This window comes from Cebus imitator, unplaced genomic scaffold (assembly GCF_001604975.1).
Source record: "Cebus imitator isolate Cc_AM_T3 unplaced genomic scaffold, Cebus_imitator-1.0 Scaffold117, whole genome shotgun sequence".
NCBI lineage: Eukaryota > Metazoa > Chordata > Mammalia > Primates > Cebidae > Cebus > Cebus imitator.
This window is the reverse complement of record NW_016107432.1, coordinates 6,688,656-6,702,396: the sequence shown is the minus strand read 5'-3', so window position 1 is coordinate 6,702,396 and position 13,741 is coordinate 6,688,656. Positions and strand designations below refer to the sequence as shown.

Genomic DNA, 13,741 nt, shown 5'->3' with positions numbered 1-13,741 from the left:
TTCTAGAGGTACACAGTGAATGAGCCTAGACACAATGACAGGCAGTGGGTGCTTAATAAAGATCTCTTGGGAAATGAGTGTTAAATTGGCATTTATTGAGCTCCTGCTGTATGCCAAGCCCATTTCAAGCTGTGAGGAAACAGATGACTAAATTGACTAAGGTCTGTTTTCTCACAGAGGCACTTATATAGTCCGGTGAAGAAAGAATTCTTTCAGGATTATTCCTAAGGACATTTTCAGAGCCTGGCAGGGCTGAGGAAACATTGCAGAATCAGACCCACCTTGGCCTTGGGGTGCTCAGGGTGGGTAAAGCCAGACTCTGACTTATGGCCAAAGTCCCAGGCAGAGTGAAGCTTATACTCTTTTTTTTTTTTTTTTGTATTTTTTTCCCATTTATTTATTTTATTGCATTTTAGGTTTTGGGGTACATGTGAAGAACATGCAAGATTGTTGCATAGGTACACACGTGGCAGTGTGATTTGCTGGATTCCTCCCCATCACCTACATCTGGCATTTCTCCCCTTGCTATCTCTCCCCAGCTCCCCACCAAGAAAAAGGTAGGGGGAAGCTGGGTCACAGCCCTCAGCATCCGCACCGAGCCCGAGCCCGCAGCTCTGGGTTCAGGAGCATCTGTCTGAGGCAGGAGGGAGCAGAGGCCCTGGCTGGGGGAAAATCCCAGCTGTTAGCACCTGGCTTCTCGGAGCCTGGACTATTCTAACGGGACCACGGAATTCGGTTATTATTTATTTTTATGTATTTATTTTGAAACAGGGTCTCGCTCTGTCATTGGGCTGGGTGCAGTGGCGCCATCAGGCGTTCAGAGGTCACTGCAGTCTCGACCTCCTGGCTCAAGCAATCCTCCCACCTCAGCCTCCCAAGTAGCCGGGACGACCAAGTAGCTGGCGCGCGCCACCACACTGGGCTAATTTATTGTGTTTTTTTGTTTGTCTGTTTTGTTTTGTTTTTTTACCATTTATTCATTTATTTTTAATAATTTATTTATTTTACTTTAGGTGCATACTATACCTGGCATTTCTCCCCATGTTATCACTCCCCACCATGCCCCCCATTGTCTCTCCCCTACCCCCCGCCCCCCGCAACTGTCCCCTGTGTATGATGCTCCTCTCCCTGAGTCCACGTGTTCTTTGCTTTGCTGCCCAGGCTGGTGTAGAACTCCTGAGCTCAAGCGATCCTCCCACCTCAGCCTTCCACGCCCGGCCTGGGTGTTTATAATTTGGAATGTTGGGAACTTTGAGCAGTGCTTGGGACATGGTTATCAGCGTCAGCTGATTTAGTTTAGTTCCTTAAACTAGCGTGAAGTCGACCTAAACCTTCAAGCGGTGTGAGCGCCCACGCCCTAGAATCCCCAGGGAGTCCTGGCGCTACAGCTGGCGGGGACGCGGGGTGCGCATGCGTGCGCGGGTGCGCGTGCGCGCAGGGCCGCCGAGGTGGGAGCCGCGAATGCGGTTCTAGCTCGCTGCGTGGCTGTAAAGGAGCCCGGGTGTCGTAAAAGGGCCGCGGTGGTAGCGCCCTGGCCGACGGCTGGTACCCCATTTTGGACGCCGTCCTCGCTGCGAAAACCGGTGCCACCTGTTGCTAGTCTGGTCCCTGGTGACAGCGAGGCTTCCGCGCGCGCTGCTGGTGGGCGGCCTCGGAGTGGCCCGCGGGCGGGAAGGGCCGGCGGCGGGATGCGGCCCGTGGACGCGGACGAGGCGCGGGAGCCCCGGGAAGACCCGGATAGCCCGCTGAGCCCTGCGTCCCATGCCGGCCGTGAGGACCTGGCCTCCCTGGAGCGCGAGCGCGCCCGGGCGCACTGGCGGGCCCGCAGGAAGCTGCTGGAGATCCAGAGCTTGCTAGACGCCATCAAGAGCGAGGTGGAGGCGGAGGAGCGGGGCGCCCGGGCCCCTATGCCCAGCCCGCGCGCGGAGGCGGAGGAGCGGGTGGCCAGGCTGTGCGCCAAGGCGGAGAGGAAGGCCGCGGAGGCGGCGCGGATGGGCAGGAGGATCGTGGAGCTGCATCAGCGGATTGCCGGCTGCGAGTGCTGCTGAGCCGGCGGGGCCGCGCGGGGCTGGAGCGGAGCGCGGCGGGGAGTGTCCCGCGTGGAGGGCGCTGGGCAGCCAGGGAGGGGAGCGCAGAACCGTGCCACGCTCTCCGCCAAGTTGGTTTCACTCTTTTTTCATAGGTAATTAGAGGAACTAATTTGATATGTTGTTGTAAAGAGTCGTGACCACTTAAAGTATTTGCAAGACGTAGACCTGCTCAGTCGGTGGGTGGAGAGAAAAGTGTGAAGCGAAGATACTTGCTGGAAACATGTGAATGTTGTTATGAGATTGGAGCGTTTGCGATGACCTTCCTGCAGGTGGTAGCATCGTGCACAGGTGGTTGGGTTTGTGTGACTCCCAGATATGAGAATCTCAAGCTCAAAATTTATGTTGTGATGGTGAATTTCCCCTGCTTGTAGTTTAGGTTGCCTGCTGATGAACTGTGTTCACCTGATAAGGAGTCGTGGCTGCTTGGACAGGCAGATACCGAGAGAGCCTTTCGTTTTGTCTCCCCTATTTTTCTGCCTGCGTTTTCTCCACATTAGCCACTAAATTTCCAGTACCATCCTGGTGGATGACTTCAGCATTAGATGGTCATGTGTATTTTTTGGTTAATAAGTGCATTCAGTTTGGAAGAGACAGCTTTTCATTCATGTCCCACGTAAAGGAATAGGGCCTGTACAGTATGTATGCTGCTATGTGGTCATATTTGTTCCTGTGATTTTATTCTATTTTCAAAGTTTGGAAGTATACCCTTGTGCTTTGCTATTTTTTTTTATGGTTCTTGGAATTTGGGGACTCAAGAGAGACTGGAAGTTAGAGTTCTACAAGTGAGAAGACTCTACGTGGTTGCAGCTACCAAAATCAAGAACCCGAGCCCCAGTCAAGGTTGTGAGTGCGACTTTGGATGAGATTGAGAAGGCCCCAGTGGACGGTTGGTCTGGAAGAGTGGCGGTGTGAGGATTTGAAGACCTCTGCAGACCATCAGATCAAAGGAGGAGAGCCGTTTTGGTGTTTTGTTTTTTTGTTTTTATAGCATTTTTTTTTCCTGGAATGTAATTTTCCTATGGCATGTTAACTGGTGCACATCGTGTAACCTGTCTGGTGAGGAATGTACAATTGGGATGAATTCTAGGCACATGTATTTGCTGACTTTGGGGTAAACTTCGTTATGATAGAGTCTCTGCCACAAATGCATGTGACCTTTTCAAGGGCCCAGAGTGGCTGAGGAAGGAAAGCTTCAAGCTGGCCATGAGGGTCTCAAACAGTCATTCCAGGCTTAGATGATGACTAGCCTAGGTCATCAGAGCCCAGACTCCACAGGGAGTAAAATCAGAGCTCCGCCTTGTGATGATGAAGTTCATTTGCTTGGAAAAACACATGCTGAAAGCCAGTTTTTAGAATCTTTGTGCAGATGACCAAAGCATTTGGCCAGGAAAAAGATGAATAAACATTTTTCAAAATAAGTTTCTCCTTGAGAGTTGTCACTGTCAAATGGAGATGAATTGCTTCTGATTTAGTTGTTCAAAGTCTGTGGCCCAGGGTGGAGTTTGAGCCGCAGAAGGGGAAGGAAGCAGACCTTAGAGGAGGAGGGGGTGCCTCCTGAAGCCATGTGGTCTGGCCCCAGCCTTAGGAGAGCTGAAGTTCATTCAGGCAGCCAGTATTCACTGTGACCACAGAGCTCCACGATAGGCTAGGCACTAGGAATTTCTCAGACAATCTAGTGGGTTGAGACAGGTCTGAAAACATAATTACAGTTTAGTGCCTGCAGTGCTGGTCTTTGATGATGCTGATGCTACCTGAGTGAACGTAGAGCTTGCAAAACTGGATCTGAGGGCCAGACACGGTGGCTTATGCCGGGAATCCCAAGTCTTTGGGAGGCCTAAGTGGGAGGATTGCTTGAGGCCAGGAGTTTGAGATCAGCCTGAGCAACGTGGTGAGACCCTGTCTCTAAAAGAAAGAAAAAAAAGTTGGATCTGGTATTTATAAGATGCTTAGAACTGTGTCTGGCCATCATAAGTGCTATATAAGTATTTGTTAGATAGATAACCCCTAAATGAGGGAAGCAGGAAAAAAATGATATGTACCCATATTAAATAGTGGCAAGTTCTGTGGGAAACAACCAAACGGCCTTGGGGGATAGGGTGTGGGGTTTCTAGTTTATTTGTATGGTCAGGTGACATGTCTGATGTGACATTTGCCTGAAGGCCTATGTGTGGAATATACATGGGTGTCTAGGGAAAGAGTCTTCTAGGCAGGGGGATCAACCAGGGTAAAAAGGTGAGGAACAGCATGAAACCCCAGTGGGAAGGGAAGAAGTAGCGGGCATTGAGGTCAGAGGGAGCAGTGGCTGGATGTGAAGCTGGTGGGGGGTTGCCAGCAGAGGATGACAGGAGCTGACCATCTGTGAACAGGTGGCTGCTGTGTTGAGGCCTGACAGTGGGAGACAAGGACAAGAGTGGGAGCGTGGAGAGTGAACCATGTGCTGTGTGGGTGGTGACGGGTGAGGACCATGTTGGGAAGCTGCCGAGGGCCTGCATATGGACTTGAGCGGATTCCGCGACGGTTCTGAGGCCCGGGACCTGAGCACCTATTTCATACCCTTTGTCAAACTGGGCCACTTTCAGAAGTGAAAGGTGGCTCTGTTAATAGAAATTCATCTGGGACTACAGATGTAAACAAGGACTTTCACAGGCAAAGAGGTGCTTACACTGTGGGGGGAGGACTTAGGGAGGATTCCCTTCAGATCCACTGACTCTTGCTCTGAGCCAGAAGCTTGGGCACAGCTACACAAACAGCATCCCAAGCACAGTGAACACAAAAAGGTCAGGGGCCCAGAATGGCCTGCAGAGGCCACCAACGGGTAGAAATGGGGCAGGGAGGAATTGGGGGTTTGGGGGGTGGGGGTCCTTCGGGAGACCTGTCTTTGTGTCTTGTATCTCAGGTAAGGCAAGTACGCTTCCAGTTAAATACGTTTCCTTAAAAAAAAAAATGATCTCCGGGATTGTTAAATTTGCTTTAGCAAACTCATAAAGAGGAACATCATTCTGTAGGATGTCAGTGGGATGGATGGAGTAGGCTGGATTCTAAGACCACACAAAGGAGTCAAAAGGGAAACAGCTTGCACTGGCCTGTTTCGTCTGTTACCTCCCAGTCCAATTCCCAAAGCTCCCGCCAGTGTCAGGACACTGAGGATGTGAGGATGAGAAAACAAAAACCTCTATTACAAGAATCCACTTGGGTTTGGGCATTTAACATACATTATCTAATTTTCACAAATATCAGAGATCATTTTATTATCCCCATTACTCAGGTGAGAAAACTTCGCAGAAAACCCTCAGAACAGAACCTTGCCTGGAAGAATTCAATTGATGCCAAAGCTCTTTCACAGCATCAGTAGCTCCTGGTATACCATCTACTCCCTCTACGCCCAGCAATCAAGTCGTGATGGTTTTTGAAACAACAGTTCAGAATGCTGACCACTCTAGAGAGGGCTGCAGCAGCAAGCACGGGACTGAGTTTCCAGCCTCATAGAATGTTCCAAGACAGACCCCCTCTGACTGACAAGAGGTGTGAGGCGTCCCTCAGGCTGAGTGAGATTTGGAGGCCTGAATGCAGGCATCCCACCCTCCTCATGTCCCATGTCCAGATGTCTTTTGGACACCAACCAGTGGATGTCATAGGATGGATTCACTTACCTGTTGATGTATTCATTCAGTGCGTTTTGCTGGCAATGTATTAGGTCCTTGGGACACCAATGGCAATGGAGTCATTGATTCATTTGTTCAAGTGTTCTTTGAATAGGTACTGAAGACTTAGCACATGCCAGGCCTGGAGTGACATGACAGCCATACTCTTACACAGTTGCTGCCTTCAGAGGGTTTGCACCCTAGCAGGTGAGATGGCCATTGAGCAGCCCCTGCCTGTGGGTGAGAAGTGCTGAGCATGAGCAAAGCCCAGGGTGGGTGGTATCTGCCCAGCCAGGGAATAGGCAAGGCCCCTTCCCTGAGGGGTTGCTGATCATATGTTACATGATTGAAGCTGTGTGGGGATGTGAGCAGGAGAAGGGAGGGTGTGTAGAAGGTTCCAGTCAGACTGACCCCATCCTGTCAGCAGAGAACAGCCAAGGCCCAGCCCTCTACACATGCATGTTGCTTCATCCTGCCTCACTCCTTTGATAAAAGCAGTTTGGATCTTGCGTGCCATGATGGTAACAGCCAAATTTGTGAACTTTCCATCTTAGGAGCCAAGGGCAATATCCTGTGTCTGAGCCTAGAGGAAGGGAACCCACTGAGGGAGAAAGAGCCCTAACCCTTCTGAAGGTACACCAGACAGCAGACAGCACACAAGGCATGGGCTGGGGTCAGAAGGGCAGTTCATTCCTGGCTCTGCCAATCACTCACCCTGTGACCATCTCTTTGGGGGACCACCATAAAATGAAAGATTTGCACTGTGTTGTCTCTAAGTTAACTTGGAGCCTTGACATTCCATTTGACTCAGATTCATATAAAGTAACCAGCCACCTCTTTTGACAATTTTAGCCTTGCCCTTTGAGTTAGCACCTTGAAGACGTGTGTTTGAGGCCCTCTCAGAGATTTTTGGGATTTCATTGTATGGTCTAGCCACATTAGCACTTCCAAGTAGGTCCTATATTTGGACTAAGTTTCATTAGCCAGCAGAAGATTCCTGGGTTCCAGAGGTGCCCTGAGACCTCTCCAACTGGAAAAAGGTTGATGAACAAATGAAATTGGTCCTTGATCTTTCTCCCCCTTGATTATGTCATAATACAACATAATTCTTGGCTATTCAAAGGCATCCTAAACTTGGGTCAGGCTGTACCCATCAGTCTTATTATTTGTTCAGTAAGTCAGACACATTTTTCTGTGTTTCTTAATTCCCACAGTCATGATTGCACATATACTGTGGTACTCAGAAGAATGAAGAGTTCATTATTGTGGTCCGTTGAGTCATTGCTCTCTGACAAACCAGTCCAATCATCTTCCTCAGTTTTGTTTCTCTCTTTATTGAAAGATAGTTTTGCTGGGTATATAATTTTAGGTTGGCAAATATTTTCTTTTGATGTCATTAACATTATCTCACTGACTTTGGCTTCTATCATTGAGAATTCAGCTGTCACTCCAGTGTTTGGCTTTTAGAATGGGATTGAAGTCTGGGCCACAGGCCACAAAGTACAGAGCATGCAGGCTTCTGTGGTCTCCCAGTCCATTTCCTCAGTGCTCCTTCACTCCTTCTGGCCACACTGGCTGATTTGTTGTTTCCTGGCCATGGCAAACGTGGTGTGGACCCACGGCCTTTGCCTATGTTGAATCCCCTGCTGGGATATTACTGCCGCTGAACCGTGGTAAAAGTGAACAGAGAAAACATGAAGCATTCTTTGGAGAAATTCTGCTGTGATATGGCAGAGAAATGGGGTAACTGCAGGGATAGCTGAAGGGAGGGTGTCTTTTTTGTGTGTGACCATGTGTGGTGTGGACAGAGGTACTGACTGATGGGACTGACCTGGTGTAGCAGGACAGACAGGATCCAGGTGGCACAGCTGCAGGCAGCACGTGGCCCCTGCAGCTCCCCCTGCAGGTCCCTGCCTCCCTCTGCACCTTGCAGAGTCCCTCCTCTGGGGGTCAGCCGGTTTGCATAACCCTGCCCCCAACCTAATTCCCCAAAGCCAGCAGCCAGAGGTGCACCCTCGCTGACACTTCATTTCTAGAACATTTCCTTTGGAAACATTACAACCACTGCCCAAATGCCACCCTCAAGCCCCCAGCCCTCTCCCTACTTTTCCCCAGAGGGCACCCCAGCCAGCTTAGGCTCCCCTCACACAGCTTGTCCCATACTTCAGTCCACCAAGCCTTTTGTGGCCTCTCCCTCCTGGAGGAGTCCAATTGGTTCTAAAGTTCTGTGTTGGATGATTATAGTTTATAAGCCCTTTCTCCCAGGGTCTCCAGGGGGAGGTGGCCTGAAAAGCTTCCTCAAAAAGCAGGACGCCTCCTCTAGTGGAATCAGTGTCCTGTCGGCTGCCCCCAGCCTCTGCGCAGCCCTCTGCTGACGGTTGAGAGGCCTCGCTGCCATTCAGAATGCTGCCTCCAGTGCATTTCGGCAGATGTGCCTGAGGCGTGGAGGTGTGCAAGCAGGTTCAGTGCATGACCGAAGAACAGTTGTGCTGTTTCTTTTTCTTTCTTTTCTTTTTCTTTTCTTTCTTTTTTTTTTTTTTTTCAGACAGTCACGCTCTGTCACCAGGCTGGAGTGCAGTGATGCAATCTCAGCTCACTGCAACCTCTGGCACCCTGGTTCAAGCGATTCTCCTGCCTCAGCCTCCCGAGTAGCTGGTATTACAGGCACGCGCCACCACACCCAGCTAATTTTTGTACTTTTAGTAAAGATGCTGTTTCACCATGTTGGCCAGGATGGTCTCAATCTCCTGACCTCATGTTCCGCCCACTTCAGCCTCCCAAAGTGTTGGGATTACAGGTGTAAGCCACCGCGTCCGGCCTGTGCTGTTTCTTAGTCAAGCTCACGGAAGCCCAGGCTCATTTGCGCCCCACTCGGAACGCAGGCAGTGGTCCTCTCAAGGCTCTGCCTGAGCGCAGATGAGAGAGGGGACTTCAGAACCCTTATCCCTGCGCAGTTTGGGGGCCACCTGGTGGGCAGCCTTTGGGGAGGATGTTTGCTGTGCTGCTTAGAGTCCACGAAGGTCCCATTGCAGGACTCATCCTGCATGTCCGCTTCACCGGGAAGGCACCAGTCTTGTCAACGGCCAATATGAGGAGCATCGTTTCTCAGCTTCTCATCATTCTCAGGATGCTTCCAGCCCATCCCTCCTGAGGGGTCCAATGACTGTGGCTGGAAGAGGGGCGCCCTCATGAAAAGGTTTTTCCACCTGCCATGCAGAGCTCACCTCACCAAGTCTCCAGGGGTGTTGGGGGAGCTGGGCAGCGTTCTTGGCATTTCTTTGCTCTGGCCCTGGTGCAGGTGGGAGGAGGTGAGCAGAAGATTGTTCCCATCATGCCTTCTGCATCTGTGAGCTGTACATCCCTGGGGAAGGCACCAGACCTTTCCGGATCTCTCTCCCCACCCATAAAATGAGCATGATACTCCCTGCCTGTATTCCTGCCAGAACTTCTGGGAGGACTGAAGAAAACTTTGCCCTAGACTAGGGATTAAATTTTTCCCTAAAGAGCCAGATAGTAAATGTCCTAAGAAGGCCAGGCATGGTGGCTCACGCCTGTAATCCCAGCACTTTAGGAGGCCATAGCAGGTGGATCACCTGAGTGAGGTCAGGAGTTCAAGACCAGCCATGGCCAACATGGTGAACCTCATCTCTAGTAAAAAAAATACAAAAATTAGCTGGGCGTGGTGGCATGCACCTGTAATCCCAGCTACTCAGGAGGCTCAAGCAGGAGAATCGCTTGAACCCAGGAGGTAGGGGTTGCAGTGAGCCGAGATGGCACCACTGCACCCAGCCTGGGCAACAGAGGGAGATTCCATCTCAAAAAAAAACAAAAACAAAAACAAAAAAAAAACCAGTAAATGCCATAAGGTTTCTGTGCTGCTGAGCCTTAGTAAGTCTGGTAAGATAACTCAGCCCACTGGCAGATTAGTGGAGAAAGAAAAATATATGAAGGTCTCGTTAGGCACAGAAAAGGCATTTCACACAATCCAGTATGTGACCATTTCAAAACTTCTCACACACTAGTACTAGGTGGATAAAGGTGTCCACTTATAACCTGCAGGAAAGGTTCTCCTTAAGCCAGAGGACAGTGAAGCCATGCCGTCTAACGTGAGGGCAGCCAGGGTGCCTGCAGCTGGAGCAGGAGGGCGGGGGGAGGGGAGTAGTGGGCAGAGATTTGATTGGTTTTAAATAAACCTCTACCACCCATGCCTCTGGGAAACAATTACGGCCACACCAGCCAGCTCTCCTCACCCAGTTGCAGAGAGCACCCCAGGTCTGTCGTGGGCAGCAGAGTTTGGCAGGACGCTGGCCCTCATCTTGACCCTGACCCCTCTAGTCCTCCACCCTCTGTCTCTCCTCCCTCAGCCCTGCCCCCATACCCCACAGCTCCAGGAAAGGTGCTCCTGCCCTGGGCTGGGTTCTAGGCACTCAGAAGTGGGTTGGACCCACCTTTGGCCTTTGCAGAGCTCCCAGGCCACTGGCAGGTCCAGTGCTGACAGCAAGGGAGGCTGTCGACAAAGAGGCCAGGACAAGAAGGACAAGACCGCCTTGCTGGACCGAAGGGGAAAGTGTGCTGGGAGGGCTCGGGCGGAAAGGCAAGAGTAGGACGTGGCCGTGGTGCCCGTGAGCCTTCGAAGGAAGATGTGCGCCTTCTCACTGCTGCACACACCAGCGCTGACTCCCAGAAGCTGGAGTGCGTGGGCACGTTCTTCTGGAAGAAACCACAGCAGCTGTTACTAGTTGCCCCAGACTGAGGGCTGGGGCTGGGTAGGGTAAGGGTTTTCTATTTCATGAGGTGTCCTTGTAATCTCGCTTGAATTTTCTAAGCCTGCTTGGGAGCCGATTTATTTAGTTGTTAATATCAACAAATTTTATCTGAGTAGCAAGTTTAGGCTCCATTTTTTTGTTTAGTGATTTATACTTCACAGTGTTTAAAAAACTAATAAAAGTAACATTAGGTCAGGCATGGTGGTTCATGCCTGTAATCCCAGTGCTTTGGGAGGCTTGCTTGAGCCCTGGAGTTCAAGACCAGCCTGGGTAACATAGCAATGACCCATCTATACAAAAAGAAGTTTTAAAAAAGTAGTCCTCACTACTCAGGAGGCTGAAGCAGGAGGATGGCTTGAGCCCAGGAGTTTGAGGCTGCAGTGAGCTGTGATCACACCACTGCACTCCAGCCTGGGCAGCAGAGCGAGACTGTCTCTTTAAAAAAAAGTAATAGGCCGGGCACGGTGGCTCAAGCCTGTAATCCCAGCACTTTGGGAGGCTGAGGCGGGTGGATCACGAGATCAAGAGATCGAGACCATCCTGGTCAACATGGTGAAACCCCGTCTCTACTAAAAATACAAAAAATTAGCTGAGCATGGTGGCGCGTGCCTGTAATCCCAGCTACTCAGGAGGCTGAGACAGGAGAATTGCCTGAACCCAGGAGGCGGAGGTTGCGGTGGGCCGAGATCGCGCCATTGCACTCCAGCCTGGGTAACAAGAGCGAAACTCCGTCTCAAAAAAAAAAAAGAAAAGTAATATTATACAAATTTTTAAAAATAAAGGTTAAGGGTAAAACATGTAAGCCTTCAGGTGCTTCAACTTTAGTCTCATTTCCGGGAGTCCCAGGGGCTCCCAGGCTAAAGTTAGAGGGGCCGGGCTGGGGTGCTCAGCAGCAGTCCCTGTCCGTGCACCTCCAGGACAGGCGCCATGGTGGCTGAGGGAAAATGCCTTGTGCACTTCTTTCAGGGTCTTCATAGCTCCCCACGAGGCAGATGCCAGCGTTGCTCTGAGCAGACTCCCCTTCAGGCCCCCAGTTCCAGAACAAACCGCTGGCCCGCTCACGAGGACAAGAGACCCTCCCACTCTCCGCCATTTCGGAAGACAGCAGGCTGTGATCTGGGGAAATGGCCCCTTTCTCCTAGCTGGCAGGGCTGCCCCCGTGGGGGGTGGCTGCACCTCCCAGAACAATTCCAGGGAGTAGGACACATGAGCCTCCTTCTGGCCCCAGACCCAAGTCAGCTTCTCCAACCCAGCTTTCCCACGAACAGGACGGCTAGGCTGCGGCTCTGGGGCCTTCCCAAGGGAAGGAGGCAGCAGGGAGCTTGTGCACCCAGGCTTCGCCCTCCTCCTCCCTGCCCCACCTCTCTCCCTGCACCGTGCGCTAGTGGGTTGGTCCCCCAACAGGACGCCACAGCACCGCCTCCAGGACAGGGGCCAGATCTGACTCTCCCCAGTATCCCCAGCACCTAGCGGAAGTGTTTCTGACCAAGTGTTTGCTTAACTGAATGCAAAGCCAGATGGGAGTTTGGAAAAACTCACATGCCCAGGGCAGCCCAACCTCAGACAAGGGGAGCAGGGGGCTTGGCTGCCCTGCTCTGGCAGGAATGGATGCCTAGTGTGGTCGGATCATCTGATTTCCATGTTAGGAATCCTCTTTTGTGTGTCTGTGAAACCTTATTTTTGAATGTTGGTAACTTATTTTAACACTATGATTGATTGATTGATTGATTTTAAGCAGCTGGCCCATGTGATTGTGGGGACTGACAAGTCTGAACTCTTAGGGCAGGCTGGCAGGCCTGAGACTCAGGAACAGCTGATGTCACAGACTTGAGTCCAAACGGTGCAGGCTGGAAACTGAGTCAGGCTTTCTGTATTGTGGTCTGGAGGCAGAATTCCTTCTGGAAACCTCAGTTTCAATGGGTCGGATGAAGCCCACCCACACTGTGGAGGGTCATCTGCTTTATTCAAAGTCCGCTAATTAAATAGTAATGACACCCAAAAATATCTTCACAGCAGCCTGTAGATGAGAGTTTGAACAAACAACAGGGCCGATAGCATAGCAGAGTGGACAGATAACATTCACCGTTGCAGCTGTCAGTGGGCAACCACTGGATGGGCACTGCCCAGCCTCACAACCACCCTTGGGGTAGAAGCATGTGCACCCCGTCCATTTTACAGATAAGAAAACTGGGCTCAGAGGTCCCCAGCCAGCACGTGGCAGAGCCAGACTTGGACTGTCCTCTACTCCACGCCCCGGCCCTGCACCCCCACCACAGCGTGTTGGCCTTGGCAGCACTGGGAGACTCTCAGAGAGGGCAGAGGTGGCGAACTGCAGACTCCACAGGACGCCCTCAGGCCACAGGGCCCAGCCTCTCTCCCTCTTCCTCCTCCAGGTTCTCCAACCAGCCTTGCCTTTGTGGTCGCCCAAGACCCAGCCAAGGGAGCTGACTGTGAAGACTCACTCACCGGGGTCAGGACCTCCAGTGCACATGGCTGCTCGGGGTGGGGAGGACTGTCTCTCCAGGAACCGGCTGGATGGATCTGGGAGCTGGAGACCCCATGTTTTCACAGGGCTCCTGTTTTCTCCCCTTGTGAGTTTCTTAGTCTAAATAGAAATGTTTTAAAACCCCTGGTGTTCTAATATACCCCACATGCACTGTGCATGCCTAGGAATCTGGGCACCTTGGTGTGAGAATGTGTGCTCCGTGGGTTCGGAGTCCTGGAGGTGACCTTATCTGAATCCCTCATTTTACAGATGAAGAAAGTGGCCCTTGAGGAAGGAAGCAGCCCCAGTGTCACCCAGCAAGTCAGTGACCCAAGGGCTGGGCAGGCTGTTCACCCGAGGCTGGTACCCTGTACCGGTCAGTCCTGTGCCCACACACAGGGCCCCCTTTCCTGCCACCACTGGACACTTGAGACATCCCTGTGCTTCTACTGAAAGTGAAGGTCACAGGGAGGAAATTGTGTCTGTCCCAGAGGGATCTGATGAGGAAAGACATTTGAAGCATTTTTTGTAGAGACGGGGTCTTGCTGTGTTGCCCAGGCTGGTCTTGATCTCCCAGGCTCAAGCCATCCTCCCGCCTCAGCATCCCAAAGCGTTGGGATTACAGGCATGAGCCGCTGCACTGGCCTGAAGAATGTCAGCACGTTAGATGGGCATGGCCTGGGTCAGCACATTCGGAAAGGTGCTCCAAGTCCCCTGTGCTTCAAAGCAGAGTGCTCTCCACCAAGGACAGTCCTGAAC

General features: G+C 51.6%; 1 protein-coding gene across 2 annotated transcripts; it reads left to right on the top strand.

The window, feature by feature from the left end:
• The first annotated feature begins 1,247 nt into the window (after positions 1-1,247).
• LOC108311621 (putative MORF4 family-associated protein 1-like protein UPP) lies at positions 1,248-3,506 on the top strand. Of its 2 annotated transcripts, XR_005201948.1 has the most exons (2): positions 1,248-2,182; positions 2,467-3,506. XR_005201948.1 is itself a non-coding variant. In XM_037742215.1 (1 exon), the coding sequence occupies exon 1, from the start codon at positions 1,689-1,691 to the stop codon at positions 2,046-2,048; it is 360 nt and encodes a 119-aa protein (XP_037598143.1). In that variant the 5' UTR covers positions 1,428-1,688; the 3' UTR covers positions 2,049-3,506. The 2 variants fall into 2 exon arrangements, 1 of the variants encoding a protein (XP_037598143.1); XM_037742215.1 differs by having other exon boundaries at positions 1,428-3,506.
• The last annotated feature ends 10,235 nt before the right edge of the window (positions 3,507-13,741 follow it).